Here is a 23,680-nt window from a genome sequence, read left to right on the forward strand (position 1 = left end):
AAATACAGAATAAATAAATCAATCAATACACAAGTAAATAAAGAAATACCCAGATAAATAAATAAAAAAATAAAATCTGTCACGCCGAATGAGTTAATTAATTAATTAGTTGCTTAATTTGTTAGTCAATAAATACATGCTAAATAAATAAATACGACATAAGTAAATAAATAACTAGACCAATAAATAAATAATTACCTAAATAAATACATAAATCAATAATCGGAATGTATCACGCCATATTTATTTCTAACCCTCAAGGATTGCCTAATTGACTTCAATCCGTAGGTGGCGACCGATCAGTAGCTTTCGACTGGCTAATGTTGGCCATGTCTCTCATTTTTTTTACAGATAAAGCCACGCAGGCTTGTTTAGAAATAAATAAGTTGATCCATGTACAAAAAAAGCATTCCCACTGAGAACAAGGGAAGATAAAACCCCCAAAAAAACCCAGCCTCTGGTCTGAGGGTAAGCTACACTTGTATTTTGGTGTGCATGCATGCGAGGAAAAAAAAAAACGGGCACAGCAGACCTGTTATTACCGCCAGCGCGAAGCAGACGTGGAATTAAAAAAAGACCGTTGGGGGGCGAAAATAACACCTACCACTAATAGCAGGGTTGTGTAAATGCGGTGTCTGTAATTTCTCTGCAACTCAAGTTATGTGAACTTGATAGTGTCGGTTTTGGATTTCCTGTATTATAGTGCAGGCGACAGACAGATATTATGGGGAAGGGTGCACGGCAGGTTTTATGATGAAACGATTTCAGACTGTCTCTTTTGCAAGAAAGCCACCGGAATTGTCCGTCTTTTGGGATAAAAATGAATCTGCTCCACCCAATCTCCTCGGGTGTGGCCTCAATTGGATCCAAACCGGTTTAGATTCCTTTTTGCGATCTCAATTTTAGAGTCGTCGTGATAATCCACCCTCAAATTATTACAAGTGCATCGTGAACGGTGAAGGTCAACGTTTGCCAGTGTGTCACACCTGCCAAAAACTCACAATCAAAGTGTCCAAACATTTCTAATTTCACCCTGAAACTTAAACTAGACATTTTTTTTCATGTTCACTCATTTACAGCACTGAAGCAATTTACGAACAAATTAACCTTACGAACGACCGTTCATAACATATGTCGTTCGTAAGTTGGGGTGCGTCGATACATTTTGGTTGTTTATTCTGCTCCCACTGTAAAATGTATTCTATCTTGATTGCACAAGGTGTTAAAATTTAAGGACAAGCTCAATGGAGTGGGCCTGTTGAGTGGATGGGGCCGTGGGCAGGTCTTAAAAATCTTCATGCAAAACGACAAAACTCCCCAGTGCACTGTTATCTTTTCATTTTTGACATAAATCTCGAGTTTTCCAAAAACTCAGTGACCTGACACCCAGTTTGCGTGTGGGCGGAAAGACGGGAAAAAGAAGAAATTGGAAATATACAAGATATGTTTTTATGTGTGTTGCCAAGAATAGCCTTCGCTTCTAGGATGTGTTGACGCTTCCTCTGCTTGGCCAGAGGTGCTCTGAAGCAGCTGGCTCAGAAACGAGTGGCGTGCAAAGGGTCCTCGATGACGCAGCCGAGCTACCGCCCCATGCAAAGGCTCGCTCGTCGCCGTTAACCGCCCCCTTTCATTTTACGCCGCTGCACAATTAAAGCCACGTCCTGATTCGCCAGCGCAAATAAATCCTGGGGCGGCGGCGCTATCAGCCCGGTGACATTGTTCGTCTTGTGTTGTCATTGGGTGCACGCAAGGCAATGTTATTACAGTCAGCGCTGATCGCAGACATCCCCATCGATCCCCCCCCCCCAGGGAGCTAAGCCTAATCAAGCAAGGGGTAAGGGGGGGCTCTCCCCCCACACCACTTGTACACAATAGGCCTCAGGGGCCCGCAAGGTCGGCTTCAAAGTCACCAGCTTCTTGTAGCGACCCATCTTTTGTGCGGCGTCGTGAGTTATTTCGTCGGCGTTAACAAGCTTTTGATGTATATGTCGCCTCGCCGTGCTTCTCGTTTCTAATCCGGACGGGCTTTTCATGCCAGGACGACCATAAAGGCCTCCTTTGGGTACACGCTTGAGGATTACGCCGCCACCGTAATTAACTTATTACCTTGGAACGTGACTTTAAAATATCGAAGCGTATGTGCGCCCGCTTATACAAGCCATAGGATGATTTATTGCATGTTGTTCATTCCAAGCAACCCCTGTGTTGTACTTGTTTGTCAAATGTGCAATTAGACAAACAATTTGGCAAAATGAGAAACATGCCTCAGATTTTGTTTTTTTTAAATTCAGCTCCTCAAGTACCGAATTTTCTTGTGTATAAGGCGCACCGGGGTATAAGACGCACCCTCAATGAATGGTGCATTTTCAAACTTTTTCCATATATAAGGCACACCGGAGCGTATATACTGAGCGTATTTTACAAAGATTCCACCGCATACAGCTATATTTTACGTTTTAAGACTTGCGCTGAATATTCCGGAAGTCTTGTTTTTGAGTTGGCCCCTGACCGAAAAAAGGACACATTGTAGCAGTCCTTCCATCACATCAATGCATTTTGCTGTACTTTGGTCTGATAAACGTCGTGTAGGACCAAAAGGAGGCAGAAGAGGCGGACAAAGCTCTATGTAAGGAATTAATCAGCCTGTGGAAACGGGCTGATTAATTCCTTACACGGCTTTGTCGCCATTTTGGGTGTGACATTTCCCCCCCTGATGCCTCAAAATGACACAGAATAAATTCTTTAATCGATTGCAAACGTATGCTTTCTTCTTCAGAACTATTTGAATCATATTCATAACTGGATGAGTAACAAGAAAGCATCTTCTCCGAATCTGAAGCCATTGTTTTGATTCTCGAGCAAGGCAAGACGTCTTGCCGTGACACCACGAACATGAGGGCGGGACCTTCTGAAACTGGCCACTTCCGGTTTCAGATTGAAGTACTTTTTTGACATTTTAAGTCATTTTTATTGGTGTTCTGCATTTGACTAAAAATATCATAGTGCGTGTTTTGGGTATTTTAGATGCTATAAAATCGTTTCTCTGATTTCAGGAAACAAAAAAGTGACGTCGGTTGTCCTTTAATGAATGAATTGAATTGCGAGACCTGTTGTGACTCAATATTATGTCACATTTAAGGCACACCTCCATATAATAATAATACATTTAATTTAAAAGCGCCTTTCAAAACTCTCGAGGTCACTTTACATTCACATGACAAATTTTTCTGTGGGTAAGCAAGGGCAGCCACACACGCCAGCGTTCACTCAACTCGGAAGTAACTCAAATAGATAGAAAGCTAACTAACTAGCAAATAGATAGCTATCTATTAGCTATATATTATTGACTATATATATCGACTTCTCGCCATTACAAAATAAACTCCGATTTGAATGGATACGTTTGCGAGCACAACGATAGCTTCCCAAACAATGCCTGTTGTAAGAACAAGCCTTTAGATTAAATTGGCAATCTCTAAAAGCTCTTACAATGTGGTGATGTAATGCACGTGCCAAAGTGGTTTGCGGACAAGGGGGGGGGGGCAACCAGACGGGCAGCTGGGCGGCTGGAAATTGGATTGTTTTTTTTTTGTTTTTGTTTTTTATAAACGGGACCATATGGTCTCCCAGTTCAAAATCAAACAGGGGACAGGGAAATTGATTATCTTTTAATTAAAGGTAACCATATCCACCTCGTAGTGCCACTCAGAGAAAGTAATGCATTTAGCACACAGCTGCGATCCCCCCGGCCCGCCAAAGATGGACCCCTGGGACCTTGGTGGCAGGAGAATGATCCAGAAAAAGCAATATGGCCGATGTGTAGACTAATAACATCAACGGAATAAAGTAGATGGAATTGATTTCATCAGCCAAAGTGCAACAGTGTCACAAAGTGACGGCTTAGACGGGTATCTGCGGAGGTTAATGATGTGAGATTAATTGTTTAATTAAGGCGCTCAATAGCGGGGCTCCGGGCAGTCACCCAAACCCCACCACTTTGTCCCAGAGTCATCAATAGCACACAACGAGGAAGGCATTCCAATTAGGTTTTTTTTGTTTAGTTTAGTTTTTTTTTTTAAATAAATAACAGCTTTCTAAACGGTTGACACTCAGCCCACCCGTCGCTGTCCTTTAACTCATTTTCTGCCATTCACAAATGTATTCAGGAATTGAAAGGCTCCAGCAACCCCCGCGACCCTAAAGAGGAAGAATCGGGACAGAAAATGGATGGAGGCATGAAAATACGACATTGAGCGCCATTCCTGAATTTGTTCGGGTTTTGGTTCTTCATGCTTGGGTGCCGGTAAAGCACTGGCTATGGCTTCTTGCAAAGCTTTTTTTCCACACGTTGCAGAATTTCAATTTTGTCCATGTTAGCGCTTTGTTACAGCTTCAGCCGTTGTTCAAACGCTATATAAACCAATATGTATGCATTGCATGTTATTTTGTACAGCCGCCCTCATTTCAAGCTCATGCAACTCCAGATCCATATAATTTGGGAATTAACTTTTTTTTCTGATGAAAAATTGCCATTGGAGTATCGATAAAGCGCTGGTCAGACCTCTGACAATGATTTTTTTCCTCCCACGAGGCGGTAGCGTGTGCCTTTTGGACAGCCGCCCCCACTTGCACCTCATTTAACTCAGACCCATATAGCTTAGGAAATAACTGTTTTTTCCAATGAAAAAAAGAGAGTCTAAGGTTTCTCACACTATATTGAATATTTATATCGTAAAACTCTAATTCTTTTGGTCCTGGAATTCACATGACAACAACAAAAACCCTGCACGTCTGTCAGTGAATGAGTTAAAATCAATTCCAGGCATCATGTTTGGTTTGTATACTCATCGGGGTTTCAGGTTGGCTGTTGCATATTCCAGCTCTCTGGGTCCACACCCAGGACTGGTCGCCAGCTAAATGCAGACAAACAACCATTTGTGAACCTCAAATGAGAGTTTTTGGGCATTTGGGTGTAGGAAGGAGAGCTCAAGGAAACAGTGTTAAAAGCAATAGGGGTCAGTCAATGCATTTTAATGGCGACCGATCCTGGATGTCAACTGGCCTTCACCCGAATGTCCTGCTTTCAAGAAGAGCGAACAGATTGAGCAAAATAGAAAATGGATAGCTGAATGGAAACATGGACATAAATAATTCGCTTGGACTTTAAACATCAACCCCCCCACCCAACTCCCTCCATCGTCACGAAAGAGCCGCGACCTGGTTGATCTTATACAGAAGAAAAAGCAAATCCTGTAAAACTTTAATCTCATCCTTCTCGTGTGAAGACAGTCAAGATTATTTATGAGCCGATTGCGGGGAGTTTGAATGAGCGAAGACCAAAGGGGCTGGTGATGTCAAGACGACGATAGCACTTATGGGGGGGGGGGGGCGAATCCAAAAAGAGGCAAATGAATTAGGTGAGTGGAGTGACGAGGGAGGGTTAGGACGGGGTCACGCAGTGATTGATGATGAGCTCACCTATACGCCCTCAAAGCGGGGTTTGGGGGCGTGTGGCTGAAGAAAGCGGGAGCCCTTCTCGCCAACTGAACACTCCCCCCCCCCATCTCTCGGGATCATTTAATACACTTAACATTCAGCCCACATTGATCTATTAATTGGAGTGTAGGTGACCACGGGACCCCGACCGACAGCATTAACAAAGCCCCTTGCTTCTCAAAGCAGTAGCCACTTAGCGGGCTAGCTCGGATTTCCATCGCACTGACGTATTCCAAAATGGACTGTAAAGGACAACCGACGTCACTTTTTTGTTTCCTAACTGACATCAGAAAAACGTTGTATAGCATCTAAAATACCCAAAACACGCAGTGTGATATTTTAGTCAAATGCAAAACACCAATAAAAATGAGCTAAAGTGTCTAAAAAGTACTTCAATTTGAAACTGGAAGTGTCCAGTTTCAGAAGGTCCCGCCCCCTTGTTCCTGGTGTAACGCCAAGACGTCCTGCCTTGCTCGAGAATCAAAACAATGGCTTCAGATTCGGAGAAGATGCTTTCTTGTTACTCATCCAGTTATGAATATGATTCAAATAGTTCTGAAGAAGAAAGCATACATGTTTGCAATCGATTAAAGAATTTATTCCGTGTCATTTTGAGCCATCGGGGGTGGGAAATGACGCACCCAAAAAAGGCAGAAAATGGCGACAAAGCTGTGTAAGGAATTAATCAGCCCGTTTCCACAGGCTGATTAATTCCTTATATGGAGCTTTGTCAGCCTCTTTGTGCTCCTACACAACGTTTTCAGACCAAAGTAGAGCAAAATGCATTGACGTGATGGAAGGACTGCTACAATGTGTCCTTTTTTTTCGGTCAGGGGCGTTCCTTCAGTGACGTAACGTACGGACTCGTCACCAACTCAAAAACAAGACTTCCGGAATATTCATTGCGAGTCTTAAAACGTAGAATATAGCTATATGAGGTCGAATCTTTGTAAAATACGCTTTTACAAATTATGGACACAACTTGTCCGGAGACATCGGTTGTCCTTTAAATTTTTTGATTGACATGCCCGCCTTCCTTTTATGCAAAGCTTGTCATATTAAAACATTCCAGAATACTGTCTGAATGATACGTGAATATGGCAATGGCCTCTGGATGCTTTTGATTCTTTTTCAAGGACAACTGACGCCTCCGGACAAGTTGTGTCCATAATTTGTAAAATCACTTCAAATGACTTCTACTGAGCGTATTTTACAAAGATTCCACGGCATATATCTATATTTTACGTTTTAAGACTCGCGCTGAATATTCAGGAAGTCTTGTTTTTGAGTTGGTGACGAGTCCGTACGTGACGTCACATCTGGAACAGCCATGACCGACAAAGCGACACACAATGCATTTTGGGTACTTTGTTTGGTCTGAAAACTTCGTGTTGATGGCGAAATTAGAAGGAAAACACATAAATAACGCGATGGTGAATCGTTGTTTGTTGCACCAAGACTACTATTTTATACTAGTTGACACAAATTCCCAGCAGACAAATCAGCCCATTTCCCACCTAGCTTGGACGCCATCTTGTGCATTTTCCTGGCCCTACATTGGAGTCCAGACGCCTTAAAATGAGACGGAAGGACTTCTTTAATCGATTGCAAACGTTTATGCTTTCCTCTTCAAAACTATTTTAATCATATTCAAAACTGGATCAGTAACAAGAAAGCATCTGATCTGAATCTGAAGCCATTGTTTTGATTGTCAAGCAAGGCAAGTCGTCTTGGCGTGACACGACCAAGGGGGCGGGACCAGGGGGGCGGGACCTTTTGAAACTCGCCATTTCCGGCGTCATTTTGAAGTAGTTTTGGGACACTTTAACTCAGTTTTATTGGTGTTTTGCATTTGACTTAAACTATCAGCCTGCGTGTTTTGGGTATTTTAGATGCTATAAAACGATTTTTCTGATGTCAGTTAGGAAACCAAAAAAATGGTGTCTGTTGTTGTCCTTTAAAGTCCAGCCACAAATATCCTCACGTCATCAAAGCAATGCATTGATATTTTTTTCATTAAATTATGCATCAGTCACGGTTTGAAGGACAGTTCAATGGAACGAGTCAGCGAAAGCATTCCTTTTTTTCACCTTACCTTGGTTTGTTTTGAGAAAGTCGCTCTGACTGTCTTCGGGAAAGGCAGCACCCGTTTGAAGGATGGTTCTGGTGAAAGAATGAAAACATTGTTTATTATCCGAGGTTTGATGTTCATCTGTTCATTCTAACAAGTAGCAACGTGAAAAGCGTTTGCGGGGTTTTTTTTGTGAGGTTTTCGTGAGGCTAATCTAACATCGGAACGAGGGATTTCACCCGCATGTTTAATTATTCCATCATCGTGCGAGTTAAATGAAACAAAACATGGATTTCATAGAAAATCCACCAGGTTGAGTGAGTTTTGTTATATTATCCGAGTGATTAATTGAGTTTCTGTATCTTGTAAAATGCTTCATAACATCGCCCTCCTGATTTATTCGACTTGGATATTGTACTTTACTTTATTGCCAGTGTTTTTTTTGTTTGTTTGTTTTTTTTTATGCCACTGTTACATTTTGCCATTACCCAAGGTTGTCGAAACAAGAGCGTGATGACGATCAACAGCAGTCTTCTGTGTCAGCTGAAGGTTTGCCATGTGACAAAATCATCCAACGTTACGAATCACGTTTGTCTCAATGCAGTTTGGACCCCCTGTCTGTGAATTCTGCCAGTAAAATCAAACTAACGATGCTATCACTGGGAGACCCCTGTGATTGCTCATAAAACATAAAAGCACTTTCATCAAGCCTTTTTTTTTAATGGCCACTCTGGGCGTTGGTCGGTGCCTTGCTAAAATCACAGTGTGTGTGTTTTTCGTCTTTGTCACACGGCGCTTATTGGGCCGTCTAAAGAGGAGAGAGCGTGTGTAGATTTTAGCAATGCCTCCCCTTCCCAAGTCATAATCGGGCTGGAGAAGATGAAAGCCATTACATAATGGCGAGTCACACTGAGAAGAGAGGAGTGAAGGGTAATTTTGCACTTAGAGTTCTTGTTCTTTCGCTGCTGTCTTGAATAATTCACCGAAAGCTGCGAGGTCTGATAGAAAGTCGAGCCCCGCCGCACCTCGCCAAGCCGCCCGACTCCCCCAGCCTCTTCATGGTCCGTTGGGGTATTGAAAGTTTGATGTTTTTCCCCTTTGCTTCTCGCCGCTATGGGTTTGGACAGATAGGAAGGCATCTCAACGGCTATGAGTCATGTCGCTTGTCCAATTTGACTCGAGTGAAACGCCAGTCTGCCAACTCACACTTCGGGGAAATGGAAAAAGAAAATTGTTATTTATGTCTCACAAAAAGTTTGAGGTGAGATGACTGGGGAAAAAGGGCGAAAAACATTAGAGGTGGGCATTTGACTGCATTTTGTTTTAATACGCTGATGCAGGGGTGTCAGTCATTTTTTGCCGCGGGCCACTTTGTAGTTACGGTTTCCTCTAAAGGGCCGTTATGAATTTGGGGAAACCAATAGAATGTTTCATCCCCTCCACATATTAACTCATTCGCTGGCATTCCCGAATTTATTCGGGAATTGAAAATATGACAGTGTGCCAGTGTTTGAAATAACGTCTGCCCAGAGGCCCGGGGCGTACAACTTTTACGTTGGGCGTCCAACTTTCAAAATGTCTCAGCCCGCGTGGCCGACAACTTCTTAAAGAAAAAAAAAAGATTGTTTTCAAATCAAACGTTTGTTTTATTCAATAAAACAAAAGCTACAAGCAAACTGCTACAAGCCACTTTGACTCCTCTTACTAAGCTTTCAAAATTTTCAAGTACACTTTTCAGTCACGGTATAGTCCGAAGCACGTTTTGCAATTTGTATATTCGGCACAGCAGCCAATCAGAAGCCTGTTTCGTGCTTCGGACTCTACCGTGACTGTAAAGTGTACTTGAGAGTTTTGAAAGGTGCTTAGAAAGAGGTGTCCACGTGGCTTTGAGCAGACAACGCAACGCAATCATTGCATTGTGCACCATGATGACAACTGGAGCAAAATATTCAGCAAGGTATATTTACCATAAAATAAGCAAGGGAGCATTTGTGATAGGTACTTCCTCAATTTAAAAAATCCTTTATAGTTCGCAACAATGTTTTTTTTTCCCATTAGTTGTCTTATTGTGTTTCAAGTTGGGAAAAATGGGGCAGGCAACTTTATGGCCAGGCAGGAAACGTTTCAGAGTTGTCTGCCCGGGTATCCACTAACCTTTTGTCATGAGGGAAGCTGTCAGTTTCGAGGGCCTCTTCAAAAGTGACCTCAATGATTTTTTTTTCTAATTGCTAACACATTTCAAGCACCTACACAACAACAGATGGGCAATGCTAAATTGTGCAAAATTTGAGATGTGCCCCCCCCCCCCCATCATGCATGGGCGGATTGATGAGTTTCATCAATCAAATAGTGTTAGAAGACAGACATTTTCATTTTGGTGCGCAAAACACAAATGGAATTGGCTTAAACAGCCTAAAGTGCCTCATTTTCATTGGGGTAAATAACTTAGAGGCGGCTTTATTTGGAATTAATTGCAAACAAGTAGCCCGCTAATAGGTTGTCAAAATGGCCGAGATGAAAGCCTTCCATTAAACTCAGCCGCTCGATGGCATCCGACGTATTTGCGCCGAGTGTCGCCTTTTGTGAAAATGATAACGTGCTAATTTATTATTAATAAGAATGAATGTTTTTTTTTTCACTCTGCCGCGTGCAAATCGATCTGGGATACTCGACGCCGCCGAGGAGGATCTCAAATAAGGCACCAGGTTTGATGATTGTCAGCCACGGAAAAAGACGTTAGCGGTTAAGATACCACACCTTGCCTTTTATTGAGTTTTATAACGATGAATCAAATGACTTTTTCACATAATTTGTTCATTTTCTCTGCTGTTTTTTCCACCCTGCAAACCGTCATTTTGGTTTATTTTGCAACCTCAATCTGAACAAATAGCAATTAAACTCACTGAAGAAATTGTGCTTCATTTTGTCTTTTTTTAATAAACATTGTCAATCTGCTGTAGTCATTTCACTTTATGATGTGACATATTTTATCACGGTGAAGATTAACTCATTCACTCCCAGACGATGTGCAAAAATGCGTCCACTCTAATGCCAGGGTTTTTGTCATTTTCACTCAAATGGCAGGACCCATAGAATATTGAGTTTTAGGACTACATAAACATTCAATACAGCGTAAGAAACCTTAGACTATCTTCTTTCATGTATATGGGTCTGGAGTTATATGAGCTTGAAATGAGGGTGGCTGTCAAGAATACAATGCAATACAGACATATTGGTTTATATAGCGCTTAACAGCAGCTGAAGCTGGAACAAAGCGCTAACATAGGAAAATGGGAAATGCCGCTCCCTTGTGCAAGGGGAAAAAAACGTGGAAAAAAGGGAAAGGAAAAAAACATTGCCAGCGGCCACGGCCAGCGCTTTATCGGCACCCAAACAAGAAAAAACAAAACCCAGATACATTTTGCAATGGCAGTGAATGAGTTAATATATTTTTTTTATAAAATTACAAAGAAATGCAACAGCAGAAAAAACAGCAGAAACCTTAGACTTTCTGTTTTTCATGAGATAAAAAGTTAATTCCTAAATTCTACGAATCTGGAGTTATCTGAGCTTTAAATGGGTGTGGCTGTACAAAATGCAGTACAATACATATATATGGATTGTAGCTTTTTAACAGCTGAAGCTGTAACAAAGCGCTAACTTGGACAAAAGGCAAATGCTGCCCCCTTATGGAGGGGAAAAAACGTTGCCCGAGGTCCGACCAGCACTTTATCTGCACCCCTGGCAAGAAAAACCAAAACCCATTCACGAATAAATTCGAGAATGGCAGCGAATGAGTTAAACAACATTGTGTAAGTCGTTGACCTCACCCAATTATTACAGTAACAACACCTGGGGGGAAAAAAATCACAGTTGTAAATGAAAAAGAAGCCGCGTTATGTCAGAGAGAAAAAAAAATGCTGGCTGAGTTATGAATTTCCACTTGGCTTTGATTCTTTACTAGATAAATCGACTCCACCTAGTTGATGTTATCCCGTCACGTCTTTGATCATGACAGACGTCGCAATGTGATTTCATCTTGACTTCAAAGCGATATTGCCGCGAAAACCAACCTTAAAATTTACCTGGCCTGAGTTTGACAATTGATGGTGAACGGCACCTGGAAGGAGAGCATGTGTTAGAAGTCAAAAAAGGAGTTGGCAACATTTTTGAGAAGAAAAAAAAAGCCTTGAAGAAGGCAGGTGGGGAGAGCGCGCCTCTCAGCTGTGGGGGAGGATTTGCATAGGTAGACTGATGTGTTCTCTTCACCTCATCCTTGCTTTTGTTTTCATGTGACAACTGCCTGACAGCCCAGAAAATGGGACATGGGCACTGGAGAGAATAAAATGGAGTTTTAGGAAAGGAAAGTGACAAAACTCAAACAGTTTGATAACCTCATAGACGTGTTGCAGGAGCACCCGGTCCAATTTTTTGTTTGGAGGAGGAGTGACTTGGTATCTTTGTGCAGTTGATTATTAACCTTTTGAAAACATGACAAGCTATCCGCTGTCATCACCTTTGTAACCCTGAAACGGTTAAAGTGACAAATGTTTCTCATGAACTCAATCCCTGCCATTCACGAATTTATTCAGGAATTGAAAATATGACGTAGAGCGCCATTCCTGATTTTTTTTTTCATGTTTTAGGTTATTTGTTTACACTTGGGTGCTGATAAAGCGCTGGCCATGAGCTCTGGAAATGTTTTTTCTATTCCACAAGGGGCAGCATTGACCTTTTTTCCATATTAATGCTTTGTTCCAGCTTCAGCTGTTGTTAAAGCGCTATATAAACCCAGATGTATGTATTGTATTGTATGTTGTAAAGCCAACCCGATTTTAAGCTCGGATAACTCCAGACCCATACAACTTAGAATTGAATATATTTTTCTGATGAAAAAAGACAGTCTAAGGCACAAGTGTCAAAGTCGAGGCCCGCGGGCCAAATCCGGCCCGCCACATAATTTTTTTTCGGCCCGCGAAAACAAATCAAACTTGTTAAATTCCATGATGATTGCTAAAATCTGAGCCAAAATTTCATATTTTTGGATGTCAACCACAATAAAAGTATTCTCAGTATCAGTATTCTTGACTTCAGATTTGAAAACGAATTATTCATTAATTTGCTGTGTGCTCTATATGTAATATTTGAAGGGATTTAAACATTCTAATGGGTTCCCCAAATTCATAACGGCCCTCGAGAGGAAACCATAACTACAATGTGGCCCGCGGCAAAAAATGACTTTGACACCCCTGGTCTGAGGCATCTGTTGGGAACCTATGGCTCCCGAGCCATATATGGCTCTTTTTGATGATTGCATCTGGCTCGCTGATAAAACTCAATACATATTCTCGCTTTTTCGCTGTTGATTTCCTGTTTGGGCTGCAGTTGGCAGAAAGCGCAACTTCGATTGGATGATACTGACCGAGGTTGGAGGAAAGCGCAATTTTGATTGCTGATACTAGTTGTTCATGTTGAAACAGGTAAACATCCTTTTTAAATAAGCCCGACGAGTAAAAAAAATGACCAGTATCACACAGTTTAACGGACCAAATGTGTCTTTGTGAGGAGTAAAGGTTCTGATTCTCATTTGCAGTGAAGCAATACAATCGATGAAACAGTCGAATGTCAGTGGCACTTTGACAAGCCACATGCTAACATTAGCATCAATATACTTCTGAGAGAGACTGCAGAAAGCAAGTGAGGAAGCAAACGAGCCGTGCGCAGGCTAGCTGGCAGTCACTTCGCGTATGGACACGGCAAATTGACTTTCATTCTGATCGTTTGTCTGGATTTTTACCAATCATTAAGAACGGAAAACCATTCATGTTAATGGTGAGTACTATCACAGTTATTTTAAATAATACATTCATACATTTTGTTGAAAAGTGGCCACACGTGCGTGCATCCGAGTGTGTGGCTCTCACTGAAAAACATTTCTAAATATTTTACTTTTATGGCTCTCTTCGTCAAAAAGGTTCCTGACCCCTGGTCTCAGGTTACTTATGCTGTATTGAATGTTGATGTCGTCCTAAAACTCAAGATTCTGTGGGTCCTGCAATTTGAGTGAAAATGACAAAAACCCTGTCACTGGAGTGGACACATTTTTGCACATGTCTGGCAGTGGATGAGTTAATGAATGATTTAGCTAATATGTTGAGCAAGCATTGAACCAACCATGCAACTCATCGGAGGGGCTATCAAAATGTAGCAAGCTGGCTTAAATGGATTAAAAAAAAAATAGTGAAAAAGTCAAACTCCCCCCCAATGTCTCCACCAAACTCGTGATTTCTAAGATCCGATGATGTGAAATGTTGACACCCAAAAGCCTTTTTAATGCCGCCTGATCCACGAGCGAAATCCATCGCGCATTAACTTGAAAATTGGGAGTGTACAGATATCGCAACGGTGACTCTGCCAGTCAGAACAGTGATAATCAGAATGCCGGTCTTGGATCCAAAACCTCTTGACTCAATCATCCCTTTCATATACAAATGACGCATGATTGGATAGAACAGTTTATCAGGTTGCGATCATTAGCACAGCTCGGTGCCTACAGGGGAAGGAAAGGATTTGCACTCTAAATATTTTCAGTGCAACAAGCAGGCCCTAAATATCAGCCAAATGTCAACCGGGTCGAGGAACAATGGGGATGGTTGCGCGTGTGTGAGTGTGTGCACCCGAGATTACTTCGCATGGCATAACAATTCACACACTTGAAAGTCTTACTGTTATTTAAATGGGAAAGTGTTGTGGGGAATGACTGTTTAATTCAAAGACACGCTGGCTAAACTCACATTTATATTGCACGCAATCCCCAAAGTCAGTACAGAAAAAAAACACTTTGTAGCAATTCGCACTAAGTGACATCCGCCGTTTACCATGGAATATGCCGCTTGTGTTTTAATGGGAAATCTTGTCTCATTTATGCTGCCGACTATGACACAGTGCAATTGCTTTTCTTTTCTCTTCTCTTCCATATAAGCAATATTTATGTGTTCCATCCACCTGTCCAATAACATCAGGGCAAGGCTGCCAATGGTATCTGGAAAATGCTAATTCTCACCAACGCGGGGTTATATCCAGGTTAGCCTTGGTCATCGTGGCCGCCAGCAGCTGTAATAGGCTGGTTATGTCGCCCGCAGATGGGTAGTCAGCAGATTAAGACGATGTCAAAGTAACTAGCGATAACTTCAGCAACACACTACCAATGACTGTTCAACATTGCTGTTTCTCTCTCGCTCCGTCACAGTCTCCATAATGGCGTATAAACTACTGTTCTGTATCTGTATAGTATCTGTCTCACAAAGGAATTAACAGAGAGAAAGCTGTAGGAGCCATGCTAATCGCTAAGCTAACAATGTTCGTATGAAAACACACATCTTAACTCATTCATTGCCAGACAATGTGCAAAAATGTGTCCACATCAATGCCATGGTTTTTGTCATTGTCACTCAAACTCCAGGACCCATAAAATATTGAATTTTAGGACTACATAAACATTCAATGCAGCGTAAGAAACCTCAGAATTTCTTCTTTCATCAGATAAAGAAATAGTTTATTCCTATGTTATATTGGTCTGGAGTTATGTGAAGTGCAAGTGGGGGGAGCTGTACAAAAGGCAAATGCTGCCCGCTCATGGGAGGAAAAAACATTGCCAGAGGTCTGACCAGCGCTTTATCGACATCCCCCGTCCCGTCCCCTTCAAGAAAACCCAAAACACGATCAAATTTGGGAATGGTGCTCCTCGTCATGTTTTTAATTCCCGGATAAATTCTGGAATGGCATGAATGAGTTAAGACAATGTCAAAGTAACTAGCAATAGCAACTTCAGCAACACGCTTCAGTTGTCTACCAATGACTGTTCAACGTCCCTGTTTCTCTCCTGACTCATTCACGGTCTCCATAGCGGCAAATAAACTACATTTCTTATAAGTATCCATCCCACAAAGGGAGTATAAGGAGAAATTAACAGGGGGAAAGCTGTAGAAGCTATGTTAATTGCTAAGCTAACATAACGTTAGCATGAAAACACATATCTTAAGAGTGCTTGGGTTCTAGTCAGAACAGTTTTTGTCGATAGATTCAATGACATCACCATATTCTTCATGTTTTTTGTTCAAGTGGAGTCCATGATGAATTGGGGCGAGCACATTGGAACTATTTGAGCATACAACAATCCAGTCAAAATATCAGACTAATTAGTCATCCGCTTCCTTGCCAAGAGAGGTTATTGAACAACGTGCTGGCAGCCATTGCTGGAGTTTTCCCAGTGGATTTTCAGTAAGGGAATGCTAACGTCTCCTTTGTGGACATAATGATTTCTTCCCATGCGACGGTGTGTGTCTTTGCCTATGTGGTTTAGGTGTTCCCCACATCCCGCCTTAAATGTAACTGCGCGAATGTAAGGCGAGCTGAAAATAAAAGGCGGTAGCAAGTGTACCGCTGCAATGCTGGTCAAAAGCCAGGATCATGTTATTGTGACGGTAAATAACGGCAAGGTGTGCCCATTGTCACAACCACACGCAATCGCACAGGGCGTGCCGGCTTGTGAAGGTAAACAGGGGTAGCGAGAGTTCAGTGTTGTCATAAACACACGCGATCGAGTTATGACTACTTGTGGGAGTGCGGGTATGTGTAGAAACATTTTTTTTTTGTATTTTTAAGTCATTTGCACGCCAACTGAATAGAGATTTTCTTCCTCCCTCAAAATGAGACTTTTGAAAAGTGACAGGCAGTTAGGGTGGAGGGGGATGTTCTTATGTTATTATTTTAGTTAATTTAGGAATTACATTATTTTGACTATACAGTATTTTAATTGGTTTCAATTATTCAGTTGGGTTTTTAAATCCATCATGGTGGTGTTTACAGTCGAAACGATGACCGATGTCCAATGACCAAACGATGACCGGGTTCCGTTCCGACAAAATGGTCGTAAGTCGAACCCCATTCAAAATGGCCGACGCAAGCTTTTTACGACAGGATAGTATACGATGTCAATCTGTTGTTTTTAAGCAACGTTTTTTATTGAATACTATTATATACCAAACTCTTTACAGTTCATTTATAAATTCTATACATTTTAGTGTAATTTTTACCATTTTATATTTCATATTATCAATTTTTATTCCTGTATACTTGTACCTGTAATGTATACCAAACTGTTTACTGTACAGTTTGTAAATTTTATACTTACCTTTTAGTGTCGGTGCGCACACGTTCTGCTGACCCAAATACACACAGCTTTCCATGCATGCGTGCTGTTGAAAAAAACACCGAAGGTAAAGAGCAGTGTACAGTACGACAGGAGATCTTGCACAGACGGTATCTGTACTGTATAACTACTGTACTGAGTGTAGTCACGCAGTAGATTGCTGTGCGAGAGTGAAATGCTGGCTGGCCAAAATTGTAGTACGCGTTGCTGGCTGCTAGTGCGTTGCGGTACCAGGCGTAGAATTAAAAATATAAAAAGGGTCTGACGGTCGTGGTCGTAAGTACGGGTGGTCTTAAGTCACGTCGGTCGTAAGTCTGATGTTACCTGTTTATTCCATAATGCTGTTCAAAAAGCAATTTGTCCGATTGATTGGTTGATTTTATGTATACATCCTTAAACATCTGCTGTTACTTTAAATCTCGAGTTCAGTCTTATTGTGAACTCCCACTTTTCGTAGATGGTAGCTGATAGGCTCTTTTGAAAAGAATTCAAACAAGTGATAACTCTCACATCACTAAATGAATCTATCAATCAGAAACCTTATTTCAAGTCAGAAATTTGACATTATTTTTGATCGTTTCTTTAAATAAATGTGTTTTAATTATTTTGCTATGTTGTATGCTGTATGCAGGATTTGTTTTAATTAACAATACAAATCAATTATTTTTTTTTCAATTACTTGCAAGAACAAACCGATTCATTTGCCAGCCAATTTAATCAGTGGAATGAGTGCTTTTCAAACTAGCAAATTTCTGATTAGTATGTTTAATGCATGTACACGGCATAACATAAGACATAGCATATTGACACTCCACCCCCTCCCTAAAAAATGTTAAATAAATATTTTTTCTTTATATGTTGAAAAGGGAATTTCATTCAAATTCATATTTTTTTTTGTTGCGAGCATGAAGAAAACAGGTCTTTTATTCATTTAAAGGACAACCGACGTCTCCGGACAAGTTGTGTCCATAATTTGTAAAATGGCTTCAAATGACTTCTACTCAGCGTATTTTAATAAGATTCCACCGCCTATAGCTATATTTTACATTTTAAGAATCGCGCTGAATATTCCGGAAGTCTTGTTTTTGAGTTGGTGACGAGTCCTCACCCTACGTCACTGAAGGAACGCCCCTGACCGAAAAAAGGACACATTGTCGCAGTCCTTCCGTCACGTCAATGCATTTTGCTGTACTTTGGTCTGAAAACGTCATGTAGGACCAAAAAGAGGCAGAAGAGGGTGACAAAGCTCCATGTAAGGAATTAATCAGCCTGTGGAAACGGGCTGATTAATTCCTTACACGGGTTTGTCACCATTTTCTGCCTTTTTTGGGTGTGACATTCCCCCCCCGCCCCCTGTTGCCTCAAAATGACACAGAATGAATTCTTTAATCGATTGCAAACATGTATGCTTTCTTCTTCAGAACTATTTGAATCATATTCATAACTGGCTGAGTAACAAGAAAGCATATTCCCCGAATCTGAAGCCATCGTTTTGATTCTCGAGCAAGGCAAGACGTCTTGCCGTGACACCACGAACATGGGGGCGGGACCTTCTGAAACCGGCCACTTCCGGTTTCAAATTGAAGTACTTTTTAGACACTTTAAGTCATTTTTATTGGTGTTTTGCATTTGACTAAAAATATCATACTGTGTGTTTTGGGTATTTTAGATGCTATAAAAAGTTTTTATGATGTCAGTTAGCAAACAAAAAAAGTGACGTCGGTTGTCCTTTAATTGTTTTTTCCCATTAATTGCTTTTTGGAATTGTATTTATTGCTTTATTATTTATCGGACATGTATGTATAATAATAATAATAATAATAATAAATGTCATTTAAAAGTGTGTATTGTTGTTGTTGTTGAATGTTTTGATGATGATTTCCCATCATCCGTTTTCAGATCTGCCGAGCTTCATCAAATCCCCTGAAGACCAAACGGGCATCTCGGGCGGCGTCGCATCTTTTGTGTGCCAGGCGGCCGGCGAGCCCAAACCCAGAATCACCTGGATGAAGAAGGGAAAGAAAGTCAGCTCGCAACGCTTCGAGGTGAGCACCTGCAACTCCAACGAGCGGAACATGACGCCCTGTGCCTCCGCATCGCTATTGATCATCTTCTCCGCCCATACATTGCTCTTTATATGGTATATACTGCTGCTACTTTCAGAACGCTTGAGCGTCAACAGGGAAGAGGGATTTTTCTCCCGCCCACATACTCTACACAGCCAATCACAAACGAGCTCTGCCAGAAAAAGGCACACAATACAAAATCTAACTAACAGCATCTCTGTCCGAACATGTTTCGACATACAGTGAGACCTCAACTTACAAACTTAAATGGTTCCCAGACAGAGTGTGTAAGGCAAAAAGTGTGTATCTCCAAAAAAAATTCCCATAGGAAACCATTAAAATGGGAATAATCCGTTCCCGGGTTTCCATAAAATATACTTTTCAACTAAATAAGCCTTAAAACTACACACAACATACCTTATTTTATGTATAATAAATGTGCTATTGTATTGTAATGAAAGAAATACACTGCATTGTATCATGAAGTCACTTTATTTACATTTGTGATGGTCATTTATGGCTTGATGGAATGGCGTTGGAGGTTGAAGGTCAAAGGGAATTGCTGTTTGGAAAGGGAGGCGCATTACATGAGTACTGTAATTAAAGAAATAAACTGTGCTGTAAAATAAAGTTGTATTTACCTTTTTGATGGTCGTTGATGGCTTATGGAAGGAGAGTCACCTTCCATAAGGACTGTTGGTAACTTAACCTCTGGTGCTGTTCGGTCGTATGCTTCCGCCGAAGATCACTCTGCCAGCCGTGGTGGGTGTGTATTATGAAAATAGTGCTTGTTATACGGTTTAATGTTCATAAATTTGACGATTGTAAGACTAAAAGTTTGTAAGTCAAGGTGTTTGTAAGTTGAGGTCTCACTGTACTGTATCTGCAAAAATGTTCATAAATTGGGGACTGTCAGGATGTAGAATGTGGCGATGTTCGATCTTTTTTGTTGAAACATCTCCCCAAAGCCTAGCTAAATCGTATCTTATCTAAAGAGTCTTTATAACCAAGTGTCGCCCAAGAAACGATTCCAAGAACCAGCCTCATTTCTCACATTTAAACACAGTAGCGTGCAATGTCTAAGTCGGGAGTAGCCAAGCAGTTGGTCACGGTCGACTTGGTAGACTGCGGAGAGCTGCCAAGTTGACCGCGAGGGGTGTTGACGGAGAAAAGAAAAGTGTTTGCTTTTTTTATTATTATTATTATTACTGTGGATGTGTTGTTATTAGATATTTTGTGCTACTTGGTGTAAACAACAGATGGGAAAACCTGTTGAGGACAAAAAAGTAGGTCAATTTTGTCCATTGGTTTCAAGCCTAACTTCCTGTCACTTAAAATACGCTGCTCAGATGGAAATGTTAGCTCACTGGTCAACCCTCTGCCCTCGCAAACCCAAAACAAGGACGCCATAGTCCACCATCTCACTGATTCTCTCTCTCTCTCTCTCTCTCTCTCTCTCTCTCTCTCTCTCTCTCTCTCTCTCTCTCTCTCTCTCTCTCTCTCTCTCTCTCTCTCTCTCTCTCTCTCTCTCTCTCTCTCTCTCTCTCTCTCTCTCTCACTCTTTTTCTCTCTTTCTCTCTCTCTTGATTTATCTTTGTCTTTTACTCACTTTCTCTCGCACACTCTCTCTCTGACTTTCTCTATCTTGATCTCTCTCTTGATATTTTTCTTTCTCTCCCGCTCTCTCTCTCTGTCCCTCTTTCTGTCTCTCTGTCACTCTCTTTCTCTCTCTCTTTCACTCACTCTCTCTTGATATTTCTCTCTCTCTCTTCATCTCCCTCTCTCTCTCTGTCTCTCTGTCTGACTGTCTCTCTCTGTCTCTTTCTCTCTGTCTCTCTCTCTCACGCTCTGTCTTTCTTTTGCTTACTTTCTCTCCCTCTTTCTCTCTCCCTCTTTCTCACACTCTCTCTCTTTCTCTCTCTCTCTTGCTCTCTCTCCCTTTCATTCACTCACTCTCTCTCGTGATATTTCTCTCTGTCTCTCTTTTTCTCTCTCGTTTCCATGTCTCTCTCTCTCTGTCTTTCTCTCGCTTACTTTCGCTCTCTCTCTTTCTCTCTCCCTCTTTCTTTCTCTCTCTCTCTTAATATTTCTCTTGATCTCTCTCTCTTTATCTCTGTTTGTTTTTACAACAGTTTTCATACACTTTTTTAATATGCAAATGTCACACAGCCTCCCACTATTATATGGTGTTGTCTTTCTCATGTCACTTGGTGGTGTCAGTCAAGGAAACTCAAAACGGCGCTACTTTTATAAGATAACTATATATATATATAATATAATATAGTATTTGTTATACAGTAATGTATGATTTTATGTTTTGTGCATGGTTAATATCTGTACATGTTCTGTAACCCTTGTTCAAGCTGCAGCTGTTGAGAAAGCGGCGCTTATGTAAAGCTGTATAGTGTCAGTTGTTTCTATGCCGCAACAGATTGGAAGTCAACCAAGCTCCCCTTCTCCATCCATCCCACCCCCTCTTCATCGTTTCTCGCCTTCTCCCAGGTGATCGAGTTTGACGACGGTTCGGGGTCCGTGCTGCGCATCCAACCGCTGCGCACGCACCGCGACGAGGCCATTTACGAATGCACGGCGGCCAACAGCGCCGGCGAGATCAACACCAGCGCCAAGCTGACCGTGTTTGAAGGTGAGACAAGGACCTTCTCTTCCTCCTCCTCCTCACTTCACCTCTGCTGGCTCACAATCCCACATAACCGACATTCGCAAGTGGCGTCTGCATCTATTATGCATTCATTTGCGTTGAAAGGCCTTTCGCATTCCTTGGATTTGTCAGTGTCGGTGAGGAGCAATTCATACAACGTCAACATTGGGTCGCCTGGTTATATGGAGATATTTTCATTGATTGTGGAATCGCTTGCTGGTTGGTTGAAACTAAAAGTTGCTCTGCTAATTTTCCCCCCATTTGTTGCGATGTGTCTGGGCAGTGTTGCTTATAAGCGTGCACACATACAGGTTCCCTCGCCCTCAAAAAATATGATTTCATCTTTTCTCTGTGGTTCCGTGAGGAAATATCCTTATTTCATTTGGTGATACACAAAAAGAAAGAAAAATCCAGATGAATTTAACTCAGTGTGTATTAAGTAGGGGTTTATTTTCATTTTAGGGGGCGGGTGTTTATTCCATTTGATAAGACTTTAGATTTGACTATTGGACGAACCAAAGAAGACATTTCGGAACACAACAACCTTTATAATGACAGTTTATTTGAAATGTTATTTTTCCTCTTGAGTGTTCTTCACTTTGATTTTTTTTTTCATTTTGTAGCAGTGTGATTGTTTTTAATTTTGCCTTTCGCCAAAGGATTAATAAAAGTCACGATAAGATTCGCCCCAAATATTTATAATGTTTTATTTCTTTTGGTTTTTTTTAAAATCTTTTAATTTACACTTCATTTTGCTTTTTATGTAATTTTACATCTTTACATATTTTTTTGCGTCAAAACGAATGGCGTTTAATTTTTTATTTATGTATTTATTTGTATTTATTTTATCAAGCTAGCTCGATAGCTAGCTAGCTACTCTATCTCTCTATATCTCTATCTCTCTATCTATCTAGTTATCTAGTCATCTAGCTATCTATCTATCTAGCTATCTGTCTAGATAGCTAGCTCGCTTGCTACTGTATCTATATTTATCTATTTATCTGCCTATCTTTTGACTTAGCTTTTTCTTTTGAGCCGCGAGAGTGGCTGCCTCTCCAGCAACTCCTGTATTTTGGTTTTCTACTTATTTCTTTCCTTTCCTCTTCCTTTCATAACTTTGCTGCTGTGAAATGTAAATGTCTCCACTGTGAGACGAATAAAAGCAAATCCAATGCAATCCAATCTACCTATCGTCTCCCTATCTATCCAACTATTTATCTATCTATTTATTTATTGATTGATTTAACACTCCCCTTTGGAAAGTTGTCTACTTTGGCGCTGATTCAAATTCAGTATTGGTCAGCTTTGGGGATGTCAACACCTCATCCTCACACGACATATCCGCACATCCACAAAATGGCTGCAAATGTAAAGTAGTCGGCTAGTGACACGCTGAATAATCACACAAACAGCGTTTGGAGTGTTTTCCACAGTCTACTGTCCCCCTACACGCCCACCCCCTTTCGCCCTCTGCCCACTCCTCCTCGGCGGCATTAATGTACTTGATGTATGTGGACAGAGGTTCCGCACCCCGTCCCCCACTCGGGCTTCCATATCAGCGGCTCGTGAGTGTGCATTTCCTCCCTAATTGATTGTAATTTTGTTATGCGGATGCGAGTCACTGCGGGGCTTTGATTCCATTAGAAAAAAAACAAAAAAAAAGCCAGTGGGTGGATAAGGGTCATCCGTCGCCATCTCGCCATACTCCCCCCCCCCCCCCCACTCCATGCTTATTTGATATCATCGGTCGGGCCTTGCGTAATCTTCCCAAAGGGACTTTTCCTTTGCTTTTGACCAAGCATCCCTCCTCCCCCCCGCCTCCCATACCCGCCCTCATCTTGTGCATCGTGAGGCATTGTGCGGCACGAGGTGAACATGAGTCACACGGCATTAGGCGCAAGTACAAGTGCACAGTCCCCCCAGTTATTGTGGGAGTTATCAGGAAGAACAGCTTCTGCTCTCCTGGGGAAAAGTAAAACATATTCTGGAGTGTGTCTGTGGGATTTTTGTCACTCATGTTGGGCCCTGAGAGAAGCCGCGACTCGGCTGTATTTGTTGCCTTTCTCACATCCTGTGATGTGCCTATTCCGCACCGATGTCACGCATAGCAAATGTAGGCATAAAAAAATTACATGTACAGTGCATGTTACCTTTATTATATGTTATGGTGGCAAGGG

General features: G+C 41.5%; 1 protein-coding gene across 14 annotated transcripts in view; it reads left to right on the forward strand.

Moving 5' to 3' along the window:
* LOC148891393 (receptor-type tyrosine-protein phosphatase F-like) overlaps nt 1-23,680 on the forward strand; it is a 232,682-nt gene that overhangs the window by 83,581 nt on the left and 125,421 nt on the right. For all 14 annotated transcript variants that reach the window (XM_089009063.1, XM_089009067.1, XM_089009066.1 and 11 more), the window contains 2 exons: nt 18,678-18,823; nt 21,347-21,488. In XM_089009063.1, coding sequence (XP_088865189.1) covers nt 18,678-18,823; nt 21,347-21,488 — 288 coding nt within the window. The remainder of the gene's footprint in view (nt 1-18,677; nt 18,824-21,346; nt 21,489-23,680) is intronic.

Source organism: Hippocampus bargibanti, linkage group LG11 (assembly GCF_051943395.1).
Source record: "Hippocampus bargibanti isolate YZ-2025 linkage group LG11, ASM5194339v1, whole genome shotgun sequence".
Taxonomy (NCBI): Eukaryota; Metazoa; Chordata; class Actinopteri; order Syngnathiformes; family Syngnathidae; genus Hippocampus; species Hippocampus bargibanti.